General features: G+C 33.0%; 1 protein-coding gene across 1 annotated transcript in view; it reads left to right on the plus strand.

The window, feature by feature from the left end:
- Window positions 1-25,591, plus strand: part of LOC128895103 (uncharacterized) — a 38,771-nt gene that overhangs the window by 12,342 nt on the left and 838 nt on the right. Inside the window, exons 2-3 of the mRNA XM_054157384.1 lie at window positions 8,285-8,453; window positions 24,750-25,009. Coding sequence (XP_054013359.1) covers window positions 8,286-8,453; window positions 24,750-25,009 — 428 coding nt within the window. The 5' untranslated portion in view covers window position 8,285. The remainder of the gene's footprint in view (window positions 1-8,284; window positions 8,454-24,749; window positions 25,010-25,591) is intronic.

The raw sequence follows: 25,591 nt of genomic DNA on the forward strand, positions 1-25,591 counted from the left end.
AAAACTTCATTTACATTAATTTATAAATAATTAATACTTCGTGGGATTTTCTTTGATTTTATAATTACTGCAACTCTTCTAAGCATTAATTTAACTATCATAAATGTCGATGTTATTCAGGGTAGGATCTTCTTTCATTCCCTTATTAGAGCATTTTTTAAGTCTTTTTTACTGAAAATTTAATGTTTCCTAATTCTCACGAAGCAATAAACTGATGTGCTTATGTTACAAATTCTACTGTAAATTGTTCGTCATAAGAACCGTGCGAATACTTATTGCTTCTATATTTCTACCGATTTTTCGTATTTTCTTGTTAATTTCGCAAATTATATAAACTAGTGATTGTTGTTTGAACTATATTCTAGAGATTTCCGAGAATATTTAGAATATCATTGATTAAGAAAAGGAGTTAATAAACTACAATATCACACAAAGGTTTTTTGGAAAATTGATCAATGTACGAATACATTCTACATCCACTGTACATTAATCTAGGTTGGCTTCGATTTCTGCATATTGTAGGTACGTTATGAACCATGTCGGTTTCCTTACACCTAGTATTTATTTATTGATTCACTCGTTAGATTTTAGATCCATTTACCATAGTTGTAACATTCATCAAATGAATATTCATTTCTCTTTATCCGCAAAATTGGAAACATGTAAGGTACTTTTTAATTTACTTTTATTTTAGTTTATCAAATAGATAAAGTGCTCGGTATCCGGTAGAACTATATTAGTTTGGAAATAATAATGTGAACGATTGAGTTAGAATCAGGTTAAACCAAAAAAAAATACCTTCTTCTAAAATGAAACGTAAAATCGACATATACTGTCATGCATTTTTAAATAAACCATATTTTTTATGGATGCGCCAACACAAAGTCGACAATTTGAAACAGTGCTTGCTTAGATCAATAGAATACATACAACTGTTTAGAATTAGATTTGTACAATTTTTTAATAATTTTCAGTGAATCGTTCCAATTGCTTTAGAAACGTTATGATATTTAATGATATTTTAATCGGGCAACTGTGCTAGATAGAGAAACTGAAAAATTAAGATTAAGTTTATTCCTTCAATCATACACCTGATTGAATGAGAGTAAACAGCTTAAATTGTCAAGAATAGAAATTAATTATAAAATAACATTCATAAAAGATTAAATAGACGACAGCCTGATCAAATATCGCCTGAACTTTGTCGTGAACTTACAAATCTGATGCTCGTCTCGTTGCACTTTATGATTGGCAAATTATATTCGCGTATAATGTAAAAAGAGACTCGTACGAAACGTTTAGAATGAAACAATAGGGACGTTCAGAGTGACCGACAGGGGATATGGGTTTTCATTGAAATTGCATAAACCAACACGATAGAACCGTGGGATATCCGGTTCCATGATTCCTTTCTATCTGTCCAAGCTACAAATTGCGCTCGGAATTCGTGTGCAGTTGAATACCCTGCTTGTATAACGCATAGTAATACAAGCCGGGGGGATACGTGCACGTTGGATCGCGTGTCGTTCATCTCTCGGCCTTCGCAAACGTAACCGTGGGCACGCGAGATCGTGTTTATCATTAACACGTGCGGAATTATTCTTTTATAAGATTAACTATGAAATACGACTGGCCATTCCCTTCTTTGGTCTATCGAACGGATAAACGAACAGCAGCCACATGGGGAAATATTTTAAACAAATACAGTGGGTGTAGAATGTATTCGTACACCGATCAATTTCCTCCCAAAATTTGGGGGAAATTGTAGTTTCTTAACTTCTTTTTTTATAATCAATGATATTTTAGATATTCTCGGAAATCTCTAAGATAGATATAGTCCAAACAACATTTACTAGTTAATATAATTTGTGAAATTAAGAAAAATATGCGAAAAGTGGGTAAAAATATAGAAGCAATAAGTATTTGTACGATTCTTATGACGAACCATTTACAGTAGAGTTTGTAACGTAAACACATTAGTTTATTGCTCCGTGCGAATTAGAAAACATCTAATTTACAGTAAAGTATTTTTAAAAAAGGTTCTAATAGAAAAATGGAAAAAGATCCCACTTGGAATAACTAATAATTTAGTTAATTTAATGCTTAGAAAAGTTAGAATAATTATAAAATCAAATGGAAATCTCACGAAGGAAGTATTATATACTTGTAAATTAATGTAAATTTCTTTTTTTTTTAATGAAGTTTTAAAAATTAAACAGTTGTGCGAATACTTATTGCTTCTATCGATTAATTGTTTTTTTCTTGTTAATTTTCTTGTATCTATTCTAGAGATTTCCGAAAATATATAGAATGTTATTGTTTATAAAAAATAAGTTAATAAATTACAATTTTACATAGCTTTTTTGGAAATTGATCGGTGTACGAGTACTTTCTACACCCACTGTATATTTCCCCATGTAGTTTGATCTGACGTTGAATCTAACAATTTTGTACTTGTTTTTTATTTATTGTAAAATGTTCATTTATCATTGAACTCTTTTGTAAAAGGAAATATTATACTATTCGTTCTTGGTAAAGATTCTGTCTTTAAAAATTTTCCTTTGATGTCTTTCGTGTGTCATAATATCGTTTAATAACTATTATCATTATTATTTGTGTGAATTACGTAGTCTATAGTTCGTGTCAGGGCGTAGAGAGCATCTGAATAAAATTTCGTTTGGATTGGACAAACATAGCAACAGTTATAGGAAAATCACAAACACGCAGTCTTTAAATGCGATCTATAATATCGATATATCGACTCTATCTGTCCTCAAGAGCACTGACCAAAGGTTTAAGATTAGTTTCAAACACGTGGTACGAATAAGCGGGGAATTATTGGACATCTAAAAATAAGTACAAAAATAGTACTGTTTCGTTTGAAGTCTTGTTTTAGAGAAAATCGAGTCGTACCGAGTGTATTTGATTATCTCCCTAGTTAATCAATCAACTAAAAACATTGCTTTTCACTCACAATCATATGTCTTTTGGACATTGTAGCGTTATTATACTGTTTTCAGTTGTACACACAAATGTTATATTATTAATGATATTGTAACGAGTCTAATTAGATTTATACGTTATAAATGATATGAAGAAAGGAAACAAACTCTAGAAAATTCCTTTTCAATATTTAACTAAGTACACCTCAAGAAATTTCTTACAACCTGGAAGTACAACTGTAAAAGTTTGGAAAACTTTTCGAATTCATCCGCTTCATTTTACCGTCCAAATGCAGAGAGTGGAGAAGCAACTCAAAAAGACACTATTTCTAGATTGCTGCGAGACGTTATAAAGTTAAATGGTTATCTAAGTTTCGCAAATCTCCGGCTCCTAACATCTCGAATACAAAGTATAAGTCGTTGCAAGTTACTACCCACGCGAAATGGAGCTTCATATTTCTGGGTTACTGCAATTTTATGAAGCAATTAAGCACTCGTCTTGAAGCATTAACTTTCGACGATTATCATTAACCCTTTGAGCAGTGAGGTTTCAGAGTTCTGCAAAACGTCGTGAATCTAAGGATAAGAACGATGTTCCAATTTGCAACGAAGAAATTACCAAGTGTACAACTATCGATGCCAGTCGTAAATTAACAACAAAATTCCTTTGATTTAGCGCTCAAAATATACGTCCTAATATTAAGATTATTTATTACAAACTTCTATTGTGTCCAATTTAAATTCTTATGTGTTACGTGACCAAATAACTAAATAAATAAATATATGGTCGTTAGTGTGGCAGGTCGACTAAAGAGATATGCTTAATACATGCTTCGTTCTTGGTATTGATTTCGACGTGATTTGTGTAACAGAATGTAACAGATCATGAGTAGAACAGAACATGTTACACGAATAATATATAACCAACGAAATCAACGTCATACATACAACGTTATCCACAACATTTATTGGATCGAGGAGTTGAATTTTTATTTATTGCGCAATACTCTACGATTTGAATCCTAATATTTATTCAACGAGTAACGAATAAATAGTTCATCTTTTAAACTAGTATTATAAGTTATTCGGTAATATCTAGCAACAGAATGTTAATATCACTCGTTACCTATTTTATACGCAACGTTTCGGATCATTAGGAAGTATGACAAATTAATATAATATGGTTCAAATTAATTAATACAATTTCTAGTCATTTTTCGTACAATTATATTCGCCTTATTCCTACACATAATTTTAGTTTTTTTACTTATCCAAAAAGGTTCACACTCTCTAGTGCCCTGAACGTTATTTACCCAGTAAACACTGATACTTTTTTAACTATAATTGTTCGATACATACAGGAACAGTGGAAAGAAAAACACTCTCTGAATTTGATCGTTATCGTATCTCTCATTCGTTATTAGAAATGTTCATCTAGGTAAGAGTTTTGGTCAGTCCCTGGGCGATACGTCACGTTTAGTAATTGAAACATTCTTTGCATCTGCTAATTTCACCGCGACCGCTAGATTCCGAGAGGAAACTAAATAGGACGCCAAAAACGGGTCCGCAATAGTTTTCTAGCTGTGCAGCTGCACCTCGTGCAAACTCTGCTGTTCGATAACCGAGGTGCAACGGCCGTCGGCCCCAAGAGCGTATCTAGGGCACCAGCACCAGCATTTCCACCTCCACAGCCACCACCACCGCCACCCGCCACCATCAATATCACTGCTACCGCTACAACCATCACAAACCATCATACATTAATGCTACAACATTATTCTTGTTGCGAGTCTGTTATGCCCTCCACAAAATAATTACAATTCGGAGATCATTACAACTCGAAATTCTTTAAGTCGAAACCCTTTATAAATGAAAGCTTTAGTTACTTTCCTTTGGAAGTTACTGGTAACTCGAACAAATAAGTATAAATGAGCTCGAAACTGTCTAGCACAGTAGGGTTACTATCCCTGGGTTGCAAAAAAAAGAACACAAGACATTCTTTGAGAGATGAAGAATGACGTAGGGATGTTACCCCATTTATTTAACAAAATGAACAAGCTTTAGTTAAATTAACAGAATCCTCTGGTAATAGTATTGTTACTACCCCTGCGTTGTAAGAAAAGAGTACACAAGACATTCTTTAACCAGTATTTTATGTCATGACAAGTATACTCGTTATGCGTAAAATTTATTTACCACTGGTTATTTAAGAGTATGTTTCACATATTAATTTCAGTGACATGAATTTTTGGGTCGATCTAATATATAACCGTCTCTGCGATTCAATATTAGTCTGTGTTTAGCAACTATACCTGTCGTAGCTTGATTCTCGCGACACACATAGGTGCGCGTTCTGAAAAGACGACGCGACAGCTGACTGGTTAAAAGTAGAAGAACGTGGGGATGTTATCCTATTTATTTACCACAATGAACAAGGTGTAGTTAAATTAACAGAATCTTTGGTTGTTAGTAGTATAAAAATGGTCTTAAATGGCGAATTGAGGTAGCTAACCATATATGGCAATAAACATACATGTAAGGGATGAGTGGTTTGAACTTTAACAAAGATATAATATCGTTAACATGAAATTTTTATTGAATGAATATTTTGGCATACTTTCAATTTCGATTAATATTTCTTTTAAAAACAGTAAGTATTCTTTCACTGTTCGTCAACGAACAATGATCTAGCAAACAAGGTTGAAACAAATCAACAAATATATATTAAACTCCTCAATCCGTAGTTTTCTTCTGTATTCGATGAAGAAACATGAAAATTCAATACATGATCATTTAAATCAAATCTAACATTAGTCTCAAACAATCGTGACAACTGAAACAAGCTCAGCACAAAATGGCTTCGGAGTAAGAGGATTATTGTAGAGATACATTTATCGAGCAACTAACTTCTATTGCATAAACCCGATTTTAAAAAGCAATGGACACGCTGCTGAACAAGCGATTTGTTTAAGTAGATTGTACGTAATCTAGTAGTAGAACATAATCTTGGTTATTTTAGTCGACTGAAACATTCTTTGAAGTCATAAAATCTAAAAAGACTTACATTTGTTCGTGAAGCGAAATGTTATTTACAGTAAATGAAGAATATACATGTTGATACCTAGAAATTACAAGACTTAGACACTTGTGCAGATACGTAGGCGGAGGAACTTTCATGATGACGCATCTGCTAAATCTAAAACGTATCGTAAAAGTTCACATCAGCGAAATCCTGAAAGATCCAGGAATTGCAAGAACCGCTTCGACGGTATTATAATCCCCCATAATCCATTCGATATCGTAGAATCGAAGGACAACGGCTGATTGCAAAGTACATAACTCAGGAAGACGACGGGAAATCTCACAAGAACTCTGGTAAATCCAATTTTATTAATTCGAATCGTACAAAGTAGTCACCGTAAAAGGGAAACACGGGAAGCTTCCGCGGGAAGGATTTAAAGCTGTGCCAAGGACACGATCATTAGTCGACACACCGAAGACATACGTTCACATTAACCGTCAGCCGTGACGTAGCACCTCTTCGTGATCGATCAAAACAAAACGGGGACGGAATACGACGATCCTGGGTTTTCGATGGATCACGGAAAGGACAATGGAGCCCACATGTTGAACGGAACGGCTCGTCGTCCTGGAAACGCGACACGGTCGGCTACTTTGTCGTGCAAACGCGGTAAAAAGAGGGACGTCCACGGCGATCGGGAAATTAAAGCCAAGGACACCCTCCAACTTATCTTTGAGATTGAAGAGACAGGGGAGGGTCGCATTATTGCTGTTTTACCGTCGAGCCGTGGCGACTCACAGGCTTCCCCCTTGTTTTCCCAATCGACTACGGCCGACAGTTACTGGATGAAACGGGGACGTCGTTAACACTTGGTTTACGGAGATTTCATATCAGATTCCTATCATTGAAGTAATGCTTTAAGAAGTCGATTTACTAAAATATAGATTAATTAGGAGACTTGAACAAAAATTAACTTAAATACAGGGTGTCTCATTATAATCTTTCTACGCGATTATCTCGAAAAATATTCATCATTCGAAAAAAATGTTTAAACGAAACATGCTCTATCTGAAGGGAGACATTCAATGGTGTACATTGTTTTTTTTTCTAGGTGGAGGCGCTTCCGAGATTTGAAGGTCACCTTTGTTTTTTTAAATGGAAACGTAGTTTTTTTTCACGCTAGACACATAGCTTATCTCAAGACGAATTCATTTACCTATATTATGTTGACCTTGAAATGTCATTCAAGGTCATTTCCATGGCTTAAAGTTTTCTTCTTCTGGTGGCCAGTGGAATGTCTTCTACAAAGATTTGCAACACATTACGAAGAAAATTAATGTATTGTTCTCCAGTTAATGTACCATAAATTACCGAATACCTTGTATATGCTTCTCTTTAAATATGGGTAAAAGTCAGTATAAATGGGTGGCAATCAAATATACAGATATACAATAGAAGATTTGTTGAAACTTTGTGAAAAAATGGGTCAAAATTACCGTGCTCCGTAAACCTAATGATAAAGAATTACACTTCCTCGATCGTTTAGAAATATCAAACGTTTCATTCGCTTGTGAAACAATGGAACCCCTCAGCAGTACAGCAAGTGTAGTATAATTGGAAAGAGGTTAATATTTCATCCAAAAACCAATCCAAAATATAAAGTAAAATGTGTTTATAGGCTTTACGTTTTCGTTATGGAAAAAAACAAATTTTGAAAATCTGAAAATCATAACTCTTTGATCAAATTTAAGTCCAATAAAATTATATTTGGAAAGTAACGGTATGACCTTTACTTACAAAATCATTATAATTAAATTGCGTATTGTAAGTATATGTAATAAATAAAATTGTATAGAATAGAATTGTATGTATATATGTGTCATTTAATTAGAATGATTTTTTAAGTAAAGGTGAAGCAGTTACCTTCCAAATATAATTTTATTTAAATTTATTTGTTTTTCTCGATAACGAAAGAAAATGTCTACTTTGATTTTATATTTTGGATTAGTTTTTGCATGGAATAGTATACATAGAATGGGTAAATACCTGGGGTGATTCGTAAGGGTAGAATTCGAGGGGTTGTTCCTCTACTTGCGAGATCTAGAAAATTCTAAAACATATGTAATTATTTCCACGATGATTAAAAATATTTGAAAATAATTTTGAGGTAGATTTTGGTCTCTTTTTGTTTTTTTTTCTGAAGGTAGATGTGTTTTTTCTGTTTACAAAATAACTGACCACTGATACAGAATATTCAATCGATTCAATGACAAGACTAAGCTACTCGAATAACGTATTTCTGTGTTCTTGTTTTATTCAGGATGATCACGGCGTTGCCAGTACCCTCGGTGAAGGTCTTCCACAAAACATATTATCAGGAAAAGGGATCCAGGATAGCGAGTAGTCAACCTGGAAGTCCTCTAGCTGAGAGCGAGGCAGTATTAGCGTTAAGTGACAAGGAACCACCAGAATACTACATCTGTGGCAAGGTGAGAAACTAAATCAATTTAAAGAACCTGTAAAATGTAAAACATAGCTTGCTTTTGAATGGAGGAAAAATTAGACTTGACACAGGAATGATTTTCTAAAGAAAAATCTACGAGGACGAAATCTAGGATCTGATTAGAATTTTTTACAGTATAAAAACCAATCTTGTGTTATGTTCTATACGAATTCGATGACCCTATTGCGATAACGATATTTATCAATAACTCTGTCCATCGAACTGATTATGAAACGACTAAATTGAGTCTTTAGATAATCAATTAAGAGCAACTGATCTGTTATTGATATGAAGTATTTAATTAGCAGTAATTATTATATGTTTTGGAGTGCTGACCTTTTAAGAACGAGTATTTTAATTAAGTCTTACGAGCAGAATGTAAACAAAAAATGAAAATAAACTACACTAGAATAATGAAGGTAAATATTTTTCTTCAGAGATTTATGCAATGAGCACAGTTAACCGTTTAACCTATAACAACGTGTGAGACTCGTGGTACAGAATTTGAGTCGAACATGAAAGACACGACATGTCGCATAAAAGGGTGCAAGGAATTTTATACCTGATTATGGCATTCACGATCCTACAGTAAATCTTAGGTCAAAGAGTTAATGACTTCACGTAATGTTCCATCAGAATAAAGGCAAAAAATGACATCTATTATTTTCAAACAATTTTTCCAAAGTTTTTAAGGTCACCCATAGTATCCTACCAATATTTTCTGCCACGCATTTCGCGTGCATTCAGACATAGATTGTGACATTAAACTGATCTGGAACTCGAAAAAGGTGACCAACTTCTGAAACACTGTTAGTATGATAAACAAGTTCCGTATTAAATTTCAACTTGCTTTTAGTCAATTTGAGTTGGTATACAAAATGCTGTCTCACGGCGGTGATGTAATAAAGGAACAAACGTTGGTTTACGATACTACGTGTGTTTAGCTTTAATGTATCATAAAATATTGTATTTATCATCTATTTTCATACAAAATTATTATTGCTAAATGTATTCATTTCTTATGTTTAATCAAATAATGAACACTTCGATTGTTATTTAAATGATTGAAATATCAAAATAAATATGAAGTTAATGTTATAATTATGTACATTATAAAAATAATGTTATACTAGAAATACACGTAGTCAGAAGTAAATTAATCTGACTTTTTGCAGAAGATACAAATAAAAGATCAAACGTTTTCATAATTTTCTAAAAGTGAACGTTTGTTGAGGGTTCCAGTACATTCACATGTTGCATCAAACCACCTCAATTCAATTTTAACGACGGAGAATTTAAAATAAATATTCGCTCGATACTCTAACATTTTTATGATACCTCATGTTTGTTGGGTAACGAAAAATAAGAGATAATATACATATTTTTACGGAGATAATAGATCAAGTATAAGAGGCAAGATTGCATTCGTTACATGGATAAAGATGTTGAGACGCCAGAGATTAATTGACGTTTGAATTTCTACCGAATTCGCAAAATTGAAAACTGCTGTCTATCGCGAAGCTAATCGATTAAAGGGAGGTAGATGAAGTCTCGAGGATGATAAGAACCGTGGGTGGTGTAACTAAGCGGTTAATGATGCAAACATTTGTGCACTTTGCAAAGTTTCTACGAAGAAACTAATATAGCACGTTAGAGTAATGAATATTACCGAATAGAAGAAGCTAACATTATTGGGAAACTTTCTTGCTTTTAGTTCGTAACAAATTTTTCTGCATTCAATATTCAAAACTTCTAACCACAAAAGAGCGGAATGGCATCAAAAGGCCTTATAATGAAGTCACTGTAACAAATTCCATAATTTTCCGATAAACCACTTCTGCGGCATTATTATTACTAAACGTTTTAACTGATCACATAGGTATATTGTAACAGATTAAACACAAAATAAATAAATAGTTTACACAGAGGTGAGGTACAGCCAGGGGCTGCTGTTCACTTAACCACAAAATTGTTATGCAAACAAACATGAACAGTTAATATATACATATACATACAAAATTTGCTCAAAATTTGAATAGTACCTCATGTCTCACATGAAAGTGATCATATCCACATTTTTTTGTTGAAAAACTCCTGAGATACAAAGCGGAACAAAGATCAACATATGTAGATGACATCCCTGGTCACTGGATTTGTTCAAAACTTCACTGGTATCAATGATCTATACAGTCAGTCCCAAAAAAGATTCGGACCCTCTGTGTGCCTTAAAGAAATTTAAAATTAAATGATAGGTTTTATGTTTCCAAATAAATCCCCCATTATAAATATACAGGGTGAGTCTTGTAACATGACGACCTCAAACAACTCGTAAGGTATTCGTTGTACGACAAAATGTTTCAAACAAAAGTTGCATGGTATCTAGGGGGACATACAGTGCTGTAATCTGTTTTTCATTACCTTACTTTTTTATTGAGATATTAGGGTTACCTTCAGTTTTTTAAATGGAATATCTAATATTTGTTTCGAATACGGATAAGTCATCAAATTTTGCATAAAAAAGTATATTTGCGTAAAAGTCCCACTTCATACTTTTTTACATATAGTTTGATGATTTATTCGAATTCGAAAAAAAATATTAGACATTCCATTTAAAAAACTGAAGGTAACTCTAATATCTCAATAAAAAAGTAAGGTAATGAAAAACAGATTACAGCACTGTATGTCCCCCTAGATACCATGCAACTTTTGTTTGAAACATTTTGTCGTACAACAAATACCTTACGATTTATTTGAGGTCGTCACATTATAAGACTCATCCTGTATAAATGTGTAAAGTTTATTCATGTATATATTTATAATGAACATTTATTTGGAAACATGGAACCTATCATTTAATTTAAAGTATCTTTATTAGACATAGAGGCTATGAATAATTATGGGACTGACTGTGTGTAGTAATCACTACTGAAATTTCATAATTTTCTAATAAACCACTTCTGAGATGCAAAAGCAAACAGAAGCCAATATAGGTTCATACAGAATTTCGTAATCAGTCTTTTTTGCATTTTTAGAAGGGTACTTCAACAAATGAAAAATTCGAGAAAATTGTAGGCGCTAATAAGAGCTGGGAATGTAGGAATTCCAAAACATTATCGAATGTTAATCTGTGCGTCATACTATTACCTACAAGTTTCAGGAACCTCGAACTCCCACGCAGTTTGCCTCGCTCACTTTCGTATCAATTCAATGTTACGTTTTGCTTTTATTTGTACCATCCCACACAATTCCCAAACTAATCGAGCGCACTTCCAACGGTCAAGATCTACAAGAACCATTTTTCCGAATGATACTGTTTGCATTGCAAGCTTTCATCTCTCGATTCGCGTGATCGTGTTTAATGTTACGCGTTGACGCAATAATCACACGTTTCATTATTTGTCAGCTTGCTCGCCACGGTAGATTGAAACCAGTGACGTAATGCCACGGGTGGACAGAATTTTTTTTCAATTAGATGATACATAGGCGCTTTGTACAGTGATTTATACGCAATATGATTGATTAAATCGAACACTTATTAAGATAAGCTTCTATTCGACCAACCGCGAAACATAATTTGGATTGTAATCGTTATTGATCATATAACGAATCCAAAAATTATCTCTTATTTGTTAGTTAACATTTTTAGACTACATAACAACTTAACTTTTGCATACTGCTTAATCGATGTAAAAATATTATGCAATATCGTAAAATACTAAAATTAACCTCTTGCAAAAATTTGAGTCAGACAAAAAATCATAAAATAAAACCAAATTAATAGTGTTAAAGAGTATAAAATTGAAATCATACAAGATCAAAGTTAGGAAAAATTCTTCTCTCATAAATACACATTGATTTTAGTTAGAAACGCAAGTAACCTTAAAGGTTCTCTTTATTTTCTCTTTTTGATTATTAAAATATAATATTTCGAATTTAGAAAAAATGTTGGATCAATAAAGAAAGAATAAATAAACTCGTTGATGAGCAGGGAAAAGGAGTTTTTAGGTATTAAAGGCACCTCCCTTGTTGGATCCAAATAAAGAGTTCACAAAAAGTTTTATTACTTTGAAACACGATTAAAAGTGTGTAAATTGACTTTGTTTTTCTTCCTTTTCTCGTTTCATTATTTATCGAATTAAATATAGATTAAATTTTTAAATAATAATTGAATCGAATCATTGTTGAAAATCCTTGGACTATATAAAACTAAAAATAAAATATAGACATATTTAAACTTCTTTCCGCTACAAAAAGATACCTAACCCTACGACTTTTTACTTTACATCGGTAGATGTTATATCGGTGAGGATGTGACACCGTTTAGAATTTAAGTCGGGTGAGATTTGTAATCACAGTAGCTGACCGTCCAATTGACAATCGTATTTGAGCACAAGATACGAAATAAAAGAACAGTAAAAAGAAACACTCCAAATAAGACATGTGCAAAATTTCAGCTTTCTATTACGTTTCGTTCTCGAAACATAAATAATAAAGGTTTCAAACGAATCTCAAGATATAACTCAAGGAATAGTGTATAATAAAAAAATGTCTTCCCTTCGCGTTAAAATGAGAAAATATTCGACATCTACTACTCGTTACTGATAAAAACCGTGATCGATATCACTTGCGCAAAGAAAGTAAGAAGAATCTAAACAGTGCATCGTATAGCTCGCTCACAAGGTCCGTTATTTTCTACCAGACACCGAAAGGTGAAGGTTGAAACAAAGTGTTAAAGGACGCGTCGTCCAACTGGCCACAATCTGAAGAACAAGCTGTAAAGCCAAACATCTCGTAACTCGCATCTTATCTCTTGCGTAGGTTGACTCTTGACTGAAAAATGAGCAACATTTGAGAGATTTTGTTTGAGGAAAGTACGCGACATACTGAACTAAAACTTTCTTTGTTAATTACTACATATTGATATAAAGACTTTACATAAATATTTTCGTGTAACTTACTTTGATTTACTTTGATCAAAATTACTTTGATAGTAAACAAGTTATAAATAATATCCTAATGCTGTAACGAGATTACCATCGCAATCGGTGAACACGATTGCACCATATTCAATGATTGTAAATAAAAATTGCAAGATACAAACAAAAGTAAAGCGAATGAAGATTTCGTCTAGACTAGAAGAAATTTAAAAAATTAAAAAGTTGACAAAATGGCGACACTTTGAAGGCATATTTCGGTTTACCACAAGGGATTATAACTTCCACTACAAACTTGTCACCTCATTTTTACATTACAAAAGGAAAGAGTAAATTTGAAAGTAAAACTACATTTTTAAATCACTAAGCTTTAAGAAAACACAAAATTTAAGAAATCGCCTTTTTCCATTGCTAAATATATAAGGAAACCTCCTTAAACAAATACTAAACAAAAGATTTGAAAATGAATGACACATCATTTGCTTAGAATTCACAAAGAACATATACTACATATGTTTCAAATGAAATATAACTTCAGTTAGCTATATTTACAATTAGATATAGCTTTGATCATACAATTACACAAATGTTCGAACCTCAAACTTTGTCAAATAGTATTTCTCGAAATACAATATAAATGAAAAAAAACACCATCGAATAATTAAAAATTAATCAATTTCGTTGATTTATTTTGAAGAATACTAAGAGTTGGTTCATCTATAGGCTTGAATTTCTGCACGTGTGAGTAGATGAGTTTCACATGGAAATGGAGAAGCGTTAATAATTTAGTACTAACTCACGATCGCTGATTTTTATTCCACTGGTTCTAATTCTAATATTTCTCCTTTTTCTTGGGAACTGTACCGGATTTTTACGAGTTTCTACCATGACGTAAATCGGCGTTGAGTATTTGTCATAGGTGGAGTTCTCCTCGAGGACAAGGGAAGCTCGTTCACAGGAAAATTCCAAACGAGGAGTTAGCTTGTCCAAGACAGAGACAAAGAATTTAAAAATTCCATCAGCAGTGTAGATAATGCCTTTACATGCAGAGATGAACACAACTTCATTCAAATAAAGCCAACACATAGCAATTTATTCGCGACGTTTATTCAATTGAGTACTGAATAAAAAGTTTGTCTTTTCATCATTGCTCGTAACATTTATCTAGCTGAAAATTTTGTCCATCCCTGTTTGTATACCATTAGCAAAGACGTTAGCTGGTGACGATACAAGGTACAATTATAATTGGTATCCGAAAAAGTTCCCTAATTAGGCGTTTTCTCGCTAGATGAATTTAACATTGTAAATCTTTGTTTACACGTAACCTGTTGAAACATACTAGATGTCATTTAAAAGGTTACAGTTTATACTACAGATTGAAAAAATAGGTATCAAATTTCTTGATTGATTTAACAGTAATAAGGTCTTAAACATGAAGATAAATAATGAGAAAATTCGCTACATTTTATAATATCATTTTTATGCATTACATACACACCACAGATGCATTACGCTGTTGTCGACCAATCACAGAACGATTCGATGAAATCATGCAAATGGTTGAGAAACCCCACGGACTTTTTCGAATACCCAATATAATACAATGTATTGATTAATATAATATACGATGCACTATTAGAAACCATTACTGCTTCTTTTTGATAAATAAAAAATTAAGATAGTAATGGTTTTAGGAGCATTAGTATATCGGCAATGCGACTATTCCTTCAGGATTAATAGATTAGTATAATGTATACGAATTCTGGATTTTTAAATAAGAATTTTTTTCTTTGAATAAAAGTTCAACGTGTACAAACTTAAAGCTAACAACGTATTTTAAAGTAGATTTCTGCTGATAATAGGTATGCACTTATTCCAACGTTTCTGCCACTTCTGCAAACATCGTTGGAAGTCTTTCAGTAAGAGGCAGTTGAGCACTTTTGTCACGTTCGCTTTAATTGTGTCAACGACGTCCAATTTTCTTTCTTTTAGCTTTATTTCGATCCTGAAGGATAGAGAAAAATAACAGTCCCACGTGCAAGTGAGCACAGTCTGGCTAATATGTCTGACCATCGCTCACTATTTCTACTTGTGTTGGTGTGGTGTATTCGAGAACATTGGTGATGATTATGATTATCTATTTTTCATCAATCCTGCTATATTCGGACTATTCACCAACGATAACTCAAATCTTAGAATGGAAACGGAAATAAAAAGAATGTTTCTCCTTTGACACTGCCTGATGATAGTCTTAATTATTAGAAATAATGCAATGTAACCTTTAAGCAGAAAGATATATAGGAGTATATATTAACACTCGAGTCATGTTCTGCCTAATATATTATAGATTGGCAATATATTTATTAGATAAAAAGATATAGTAGGGGATGTAGGTTGTAGGAATCGCAGGAATGAATTGGAAACGAGTTCTAAGGATAAAAGGAAATGGTTTATTTATTAACCAACTGTACATGTTAGTTTTCTGGGAGAGGAATAAAAGTTACAGGTTTTTTCGGAATCAAAGCTTTCAGCTCAATTTTACAATAACAGAAAATGTATATCGCGTCGAGGCGTCCGGGTGGCTCTACCGTCCATTCCCTGTGAGGCGACCGGCGGTAAATCCAGCTGTTCTCTCCGTTCCAGGGCGGCCAGGCAAGAGCTCTTCTTACACACGTCCTCTTTTACAGACGACCGGCGGCAATTCCAGCCGTTCACTTCTGAGCTGCAAAAGGCGTCCGAAAGCTAGGCTTCATACTCTCCTCACTCATTAGGCGACCGTGGTAATTACCTCATTCTCTCCTAAGAGCTATCGCGAGAGCGATTCTTATACCCGATTGTTGCTAACAGACTGCGGTCAATCAACAAGTCGCGTTACTATGCGAGCGCGTTCGCGAGAGTTCGCGAGCTTTCCCCGATGTTTGCGAATTTTTGGTCGCGATTTTCTGGTGTTGTTACAATCCGATAAAAAACTTCGAAAAAGTAAAAAAATCACGCCAAGTACATGAAAAAGTGTAGAACTCAAGGAGTTATCATTGAAAAATAGAAGATCCCCATAAAAAACTACAAGAAAATAGAAAAACATAAACGGTCGGCTTTTGCTTAGCTCCTATTGGCTAAGGGCTGACGACGGGAAAATCATACGAAAAATACCGTTTCTGACATATTTATGACATGATATTACGATATCTCAGTTGTACGTGGACCGATTTTATTGATTTTGGTTATATTCGAAAGCTTATATGCGGTTTACATGAGAAAAATGCCTTTAAATTTAGAAAATATTGCAGGCGTGTTGAGATATTTATGAAAGAAGTTTCAGGTTAGGTTGGAATGGACCATCTCTCCTGTAAAAGATACGTGGTAGCTCCAACGCCAGTATATACGCGGTGACGGATAATTTTTCATATACTTGGCGCCGAGACGCTACCGCGTCTCTAGATATTAAATAATAGCTTAAATAACAAAGATCATTTACAATGATAACCACACCTAATTAGAAAAAGCAACAAAATGAGTGTCTAGCGTACCTTCGCTCGCCTACTTGAGTTATAAATATAAGCTCATCTACATAGGGGTTAAGAAAAAAATTGTCTGTTCAAAGTACCTACGCCCTTTTATAAATAACTATGTCCTTTCACTTGTTCCTGTAGGAATTGTTGCTTCTATCTTAATTTTACTTGAACATCATTTATTTGCGTATACAAATCTCATTTCTTTTCCGAAATATGTGAAAGTTGTTTGAATAAGTTAGAATTCCTATGTAACCTCATCTGGTCATTCTTTATTTATTTCGAACAATTATAACCAGTGATCTCTCATACATAAATGGATTATCTTGAAATTTTTCTTTCATCGTGATTGTGAAAAATTGTTGACAACATTTTTAAAAAATTTCATAGTCCTATATATTATTCATGATGTTACGCATTAGGGACAAAATTGGTAGTAAATTTTAATAGACGTAGCATTTTTTAATATTCGCATTTTTCAGGAAATTATAATTAATCCAAGAAAATGAATACAAGTCTACACTTTTCCTTATACACAATGTTTATATGTTTCTTAAAGTGTAGGAAAAACTTCTTCCAGTTATACATTTCAGTGCTTTATCTCTATTTTCTTTATCCACGTGTTCAGTCCAAAATTACAACTTTCCAGAATAACAGTCTTCAAGGAAATTTCGCGATCACTTTATTTTTAATCCTGAAATCACTACGAAACCAACAGGGCTTCTTAAAAATGGTCTTTTAATAAACCGCATGCAGCGCCATTTTAAACTCTAAAAAAAATATATCTTTTTCGTTAAGATGCGTACGAACACTGTAGAAAAGTAAAAGTCGAGACTTGAGGTCGTTTCGTTGAAAATAATTACCAAATAAAGTTTCACTTTAACATTAGGTTTTCAAAGCATGATCATTTTTTCGTAGTCATCAGACACGAATTTCATAAGAAGAGTTACAGAAACCATTGTCATTCTTCGCCAACCACTTATACTGACTTTTATCTACATAAAAACACAAGCGTACATCCAAATTACTTCGATAATAGATATAAACATGATCAAAAACTTCTTAGAAAGTAACCAAAAAAAAAATGTAGCTTAGATACTTCGAATCTCCACCAACCCATTGTTGAAATAATTAAATCGCCTGATCCCTTTAACGATGTTAAGACGATCAATAGATTGCCACTTTAATGTATTTTTACCCGTCATCAAATAATTGTATATCTCCAACCGGCGGCATGGCAGCAAAGTTCAAACTGCTTCTCGGGCAAAAATAGGTTTCAAATACGGGCTAAAAGGAATGAAACATCGTAGACGCGGGCGGCGTTTGCCTCGGACTCCAGGTTTATTAACCCTTTGACCGCGGTACGATTGAGAATGAAGACATCGCGGTGCCATTTTTTTGTTAGAAATTCTAAGAAGCATGGAGGTGTGAATTTAAAAAAAATATCAGCTTGTAGGCAATGATAAAACGAAACTTTCTTATATTTACAATTTATTCGTAGGACATTTAGTTTCAGAGATAAAAATTGAAAACTTAAAAGACCAGTTTCCTTGAAATATAATTTTGACAATGAACTTCTAACTTTTCAATTTTTATTTTCGAAACTAAGCGTTTTATGAATAAACTCTAAATATAAAAAAGTTCCGTCTTATCATTCCCTATGAGCTTATATTCTTTTTTAAATTTATTTAACGAACATAAACATTTCTCGTAGCCCATTTCTCGAGTGCGTATATTCACGCCCTTCGCAATCAAAGGATTAAGAGGGTCCACGAATCCGACTGCGAGTCAATGAAGTTTGCAAAGAGTTTTGTCGCAGTCGTCTGCGGAGGACAGGCGCTAACTAACTGCAAATCTTCCTCCTCCGCATGATTATTCACTTGGAAACGCATTACGATGCATTTCGTCGCGGTTGCTTCGTAGATTGGCTGAATGGAAAATGGAATTTCTCCGCTACCGGTACGAAGTGTACCGTCGTGACGTCATTCAAAACTCGTGGGCGTTTAGTGGAATCAGCCTGTTACATGATAAAGCACGTACTTCTGTTTAGAATTTATTCTCGCTAGTCACTGTTCGTTTTCTCGTAAAATTTTATGATGAGAACTGTGATCGATTATCCATGGAATTTCATAATCGGTTTTTTGTTGTACCTAAGCAGGGATCCACTCGACGGGATTGGATAGTACGTTTGTAGATGATAATATTCCGAATTTTTTTGAAGTCTTAAAAATTTCGTCTGTAAATTGTATTACAGTATACAAAAATTGACATAGATAATAAATTATATTTCATTACACTGGATGCATGAATATTGATTTGCTGATCTAAATTTTCATTACCGAAATAGAAAATTATAAAAGATTCTCTAATTTTGAACTGAAAATGCCAGACAGCTCTCTTTAGAACGTCAGGAATACCAAACTCTGTACCACTATGAATTGCTTTATTTGTAATTCTGAATGTACCTAAAAATGATACGTATGTATTTAAATTAATCCTTGAACAGCTTCAACCAATATTATGTTATATAGGCCATCCTATTCGAGATTATCCGACGATGTATGATTAAAAACAATTTATGTTAGGTGAACTTAGTGCTATCTATCTATAATACAATAATAATAAATAAAAGTTGATTAAACATATTTCTGCAAAGAGGAGATACAATTACAAACATTAAACTGCTTGTAGACTAATACATAACTACAAACAGTTCTCAAGAAGAAAACATAAGAACACAACATTTTAATAATATATCACTTGTTTACACGCTGTAAAAAAATTATTAAATGTTTTTTTTTAATCAATTTGAACAGTGATCCAAGCATTTATATGCTTAAATAGACAAAGTACAGATGGTAATTAACATTTTCACGAATTCAAATAAACATTATGATTTGTCGATTCTCACGGTGGAAAAAATAGCAACTTCAGCAACAGCCAGAGGAAAGATGTCATTCTTAAGGAAAATATCATAGCACGCTATTTGTGTGAAAATAGAATCAGTTAACTAGAAATGTTCGTACGAACAGACGTAGAAGTTGCCATTGTTTACTCAACGATATACAAGTCAATATACACTCGTTTAAATCTGCCCACGCAAATAGCTTCGAAATTGCTATCGATATCAGAAATTGTTTCCGAACGAGAATTAAGCAACTACATTTTATAATAGACATAATTTCTTAATTGAATGTTATGCAGACGCTAGAACTTTTGACATTTCGATGGATACGTGATTGATCGTATAAAAATGGCATTAACTAGTTCATTTATTAGCTTCACTAATTAGTTCATTAATTATTTCAGTTTGCCAGTTAATCCTCTACTTCTTAACGATTACCAGAGCATGTATGGAATTGAGCAAATCCTTGCACTGAGACTGAAGGACTTCCTTTAAAATAATAATGGCAAAAACAAACTATGGAAATGAATTTTTTGGCACAGTTACACTATAATAAAATACGCGGGACGTAACCAAACATTGTTATGAAAATAACTTCTTACATATACTAATATTATTACAAATATTATTACTCTAAAAAATAAAGATGAATAAATTGTATGTATGATGATAACTGTTGGTCTTTATATTTATTATTTAAGATTTATATTAAATATTATTTATGTCAAAGAAGAATATGCAAAAAATCTGCATGATAAAAGTTTTTCCATATCTGCATACATATAAACTGAGTGGACTATTTGTCTTCCTTGAAGGTACAATGTCGAGCGAAAGAACATACTTACATTAAAGAAAACATATTTTATCTATATAAGATGTTAAGTCTACTATGTAATGTCCCTTTAGATACATTTCAACTTTTACTTGAAACATTCTTTCTGATATTTACATAAATCAATTGAAATAGAAATCCTTTAAACGTCTGGCAAGAAGTAATTGTGTAAATTATACAAAATAATGAGAGCACGAAAGTCTGTGAATTAGGGTTATGAATGATCGATGATTGCATAACGTATTTCAATGTAAATTATGAGCTATTTTAATAGTCAATCGCAGCCTGACTCCTACAGATCCCAGGACACTACTCAGAAATCAAAATTTCGAATACCTCCGCTTCTGTTACACCCACGAAAACACAGATTTGATTAATCACTTTGCAACACGACTTTCATTATAAGTAACGAGTAGGAAAAACCTACCCATGTGAAGCTGGCCCCACCTATATCAAAAACTCAAAATTTTCTTTTTGCATACGTTTGCTCATCGTTTGCTCAAGAAAGCTCAAGTGAAATTTTCATTTGCCCTTCTTTAGTTCAAAAGCTACACGCGATTCAAAATTTTGCAAAGTGTGAAGCTGGCCCCACCTTTTTGAAAAACTCATATTTTTCTTTTTCATTCTGTTTCGTCATCGTTTGCTCACGTTTGCTCAAGTGGAATTTTCGTTTGCCCCTCTTTAGTTCAAAAGATATACGCGATTCAAATTAGGTGGGGCCAGCTTTACACTTTGCAAAATTTTGAATCGCGTGTAGCTTTTGAACTAAAGAGGGGCAAACGAAAATTTCACTTGGGCAAACGTGAGAAAACGATGGCAAAACAGAATCAAAAAGAAAAATATGAGTTTTTCAAAAAGGTGGGGCTAGTGTGAAGCTGGTCCCACCTAATTTGAATCGCGTATATCTTTTGAACTAAAGAGCGGCAAACGAATATTTTTCTTGAGCAAACGATGAGCAAACGTATACAAAAAGAAAATTTTAAGTTTTTGATATAGGTGGGGCCAACTTCACACGGGTGAAGAACCTAATGCGTATGACACATTCATAATTTACAGTTAGAGTACATTTAAGTGACCATGCACAATACATTAAGCAGCCAGACAATTTTGGTTTTATTTGAAATTTAAACAGTTTTCCAACAAAACCATAAAGATTTCGTTTTGTTTAATAACAAAACATGTCTCTCGCCTTTCTTATTTAATTTTAATCATGTGTACTTCGATTTCAAATTACGAAATTAATTATATTACAAACCAATTGTGATTCATTAAAAACAAAATCCTGAAATACCTTTTGGAAAAATGTATGAAGTGAAGGAAGGTTTTTGATTCATTGGTGTTGGTAAGTGATAATTTGAATGTTCATAATTCATTGCGACAATTCGACCCTGCAAATAATGTACCCTTTGTACATTATGTAGCTATTTATTAATAATGTAGCTATTTATGTAAGTTGTGAAATTAACAAGAAAAAAATAATTAATCGATAGAAATGTTGAAGCAATAAGTATTCGCACAACTGTTTAATTTTTAAAACTTGATTAAAAACAAACGAAACTCACATTGATTTACAAGTATATAATACTTCCTTCGTGGGATTTCTTTTTGACTTTATAATTATTGGAACTCTTCTAAGGGTTAAATTAACTAAATTATTAATTATTCGAAGTGGGATTTTCTTCAATTCCTCTATTAGAGCCATTTTTAAATGTACATTACTGGAAATTTGATGTTTTCTAATTCGTACGGAGCAATAAACTAATGTGTTTACTTTACAAACTCTACTGTAAATGGTTCGTCACAAGAATCGTACAAATACTTATTGCTTCTATACTTTTACTCACTTTTCGCATATTTTTCTTAATTTCAAAAATCATATTAACTAGTAAATGTTATTTGGACTATATCTATCTTAGAGACTTCCGAGAATATGTAAAATTCATTTTAATTAAATATAAAGTTTATTAACAAACTATAACTTTTAAACAATATAACGATAATATAACGATAATCTTGGAGACTTGTAACGAAATTTCTTCTCTCTTTGAGTTCCCAGATCGCTCTCTTCTAATTTAAAAGTTTGCCGCTTCCTGGCAACCGGAAGCGCGGAAACTCGATCGGTGTGCGAATACATTCTACACCCAATGTAGATGAATGATGATCAGGAATGATCATGCATAATTGAGATTGAGTAGGATACTTGTTATCCAGATAATACAAGAGATTGGAAGAAATTAGGCTGTATAAATACGGATGTAAACAAGTAAATAGACTCAGAAGAGCCAACAAAGTTAAAAAAATCCACCTATGTATTTGCTGTTGTGAATAGAGAGATTAAATTTATTACACATCACGTCCCTCTAGAACTAGCTCTAGCGGTATTTACGCATCAATAGTGCACCGACATGGTAAAGGATCGATCAATATCATCCTTTCGCGATTATGTTCCACGACACGTTCTCCAGCTAGATGGAAAACAGTAATTCTATGTCGTAATTGTTTACGTACAGTTCATTACGCATTAATATTTCATACGAGTGATTTTGTTGGAATTAACAGTTACATATTATATAAGTATCAACGTGTGCAAGCATATTAAAGCTCTATGATAGAAAAAATTATAAAATACTTGATAAAAACTATTGTTGCAAAAGGCAGAGGATTTAGTGTTGTCAGAATGACAGAATACTAATTAGACGTGACCATTCGTGATAATTAAACATATCTAGAACCATTTCGTTTAGAAACGATTTCTTTTAGCAAATGTTTAAAATTTCAATGGAGAATCTGTGAAACTTCACAAAATAACAGAAGACTTTAAACAGCAGAGAGTATCGCGTGGGTGGGATCTAAATTTAAATTTGTTTGCTAGCAGAGAACTCTATAATTTGAGAGAGTGTATATTTTAATTAAAATCCGCTACGTTCGGCCTTCGAACTGGGCGTTCTTGGAGATATCTCGTCGAAAGAATGTGCGAAGGATAAATTTTCGCTTCTTAAACGGTGAAAGAATTCCTTGTCATTATTCACGGTGGAGTGCGTATTCTGAAAGTGATTGAATAGCAATTGGTGGTACTAAAATAGCTGCCTTTGAAAATAAAGATTGTTCTAGTTCTCGAAATTTTTGGCGTCTTATATCTAATCTTCAATGGAGGAGGTAATCTTCTATTTTGTGTTTTCCAAGTGAATTTAATCAATGGATTATGATATTTTGGGTTGTTATACAAGTTCATATTTAGTTCATGAGTGTTTATGTACAGTGAGCGTAGGATGTATTCGTACACCGATCAATTCCCAAAAAACTTTTGTGTGAAATTGTAGTTTCTTAACTTCTCTTTTTTTATAAAATCAATGATATTTTACATATTCTCGGAAGTCTCTAAGATAGATATAGTCCAAACAACATTTACTAGTTAATATGATTTTTGAAATTAACAAAAAAATGCGAAAAGTGGGTAAAAGTATAGAAGCAATAAGTATTTGTACGATTCTTATGACGAACCATTTACAGTAGAGTTTGTAAAGAATACACATTAGTTTATTGCTCTGTACGAATCAGAAAACATCAAATTTCAAGTAATGTACATTTAAAAATGGCTCTAATAGAGGAATTGAAGAAAATCCCACTTCGAATAATTAATAATTTAGTTAATTTAACCCTTAGAAGAGTTCCAATAATTATAAAGTCAAAAGAAAATCCCACAAAGGAAGTATTATATACTTGTAAATCAATGTAAATTTCGTTTGTTTTTAATCAAGTTTTAAAAATTAAACAGTTGTGCGAATACTTATTGCTTCAATTTTTCTATCGATTAATTATTTTTTTCTTGTTAATTTCACAACTTACATAAATAGCTATTTTTTGTTGTAATCTATCTATTCAAGAGATTTCCGAGAATATGTAGAATGTCATTGTTTATCAAAAATAAGTTAATAAATTACAATTTTACACAGTTTTTTTGGAAATTGATCGGTGTACTTTCTACACCCACTGTATGTAGAGTTTAATTCAAAGTTTACCAAGGAATGGTATCAAATGTATGATTGGGACTATAGACAATGAAAAAACTATTATTAAACTGAATTCCTCGTTATCTTTGAAGGTCAACTCTTTGCACGTGATGGTTGGTTCGCTGCTGCTCGGTGCTGTAGTGTTGGTGGTAGGCCTGGTGCAACTTGCACCAGGAGCCGAAGCTGCACAAAACTCGACATCCCTGATTGTCGCCGGATGCAGTTTGCTGGGCATCGGTATGTTCCTCGCGATGGTCAGAGCTTTATGCATCAAGAAACAAAAGGCTGCCCAGAAGGATGGTACCCATCAAAGAAGCGTCACCAGCATAGACATGCTGTTGGCCCAACACAGGTGAGAATTTATATTTACTTTTTCAGAGTAATACATTTCACTTGTGTCTAAGCTACTTTTGCTTTCTTTTCAATACGATTCTCTATTCTTTATTTCCGAGTTTGAAAAAATGGTCCATCGCATGCAATTTTATATTAGTTTCTTAAGAGGCTTCGAACATCAAAAAATGAAAAAAAATCACTTCTTTTTATTTTTATTTTTGTATTAAAGTTTAAGCGATATCAACAATTCTACACAAAGAAAATTGAATTTGGAGCACTAGAAGTGGTAAAACAATTTTTATGAAACAAAAAATGGAATTTTTTGTCACAAAAGACTGGAGTCTTGCGCAAAACTGCAGAAAACTGCATTATTTCATTTTGAACATTTTTAAAATCAAAGAAAGAGAAATTCGAGAATTCCTAAATCTTAGAAAAACAAAAATTCGTGGGAAAGTACATTCTCTAGTTACAAGATGACCTTAGTTAATGCTCGCGTTAGAACAAGTAATACGTCTTGCAGTTGGAATTACCATTCTGTTCGTACTTTTCACTCTGTTTATATCGTTTTCGACACATTTAGTTTGAGTTGTCCTCAGATTTT

This window comes from Hylaeus anthracinus, unplaced genomic scaffold (assembly GCF_026225885.1).
Source record: "Hylaeus anthracinus isolate JK02 unplaced genomic scaffold, UHH_iyHylAnth1.0_haploid 4, whole genome shotgun sequence".
Classification (NCBI taxonomy): Eukaryota; Metazoa; Arthropoda; class Insecta; order Hymenoptera; family Colletidae; genus Hylaeus; species Hylaeus anthracinus.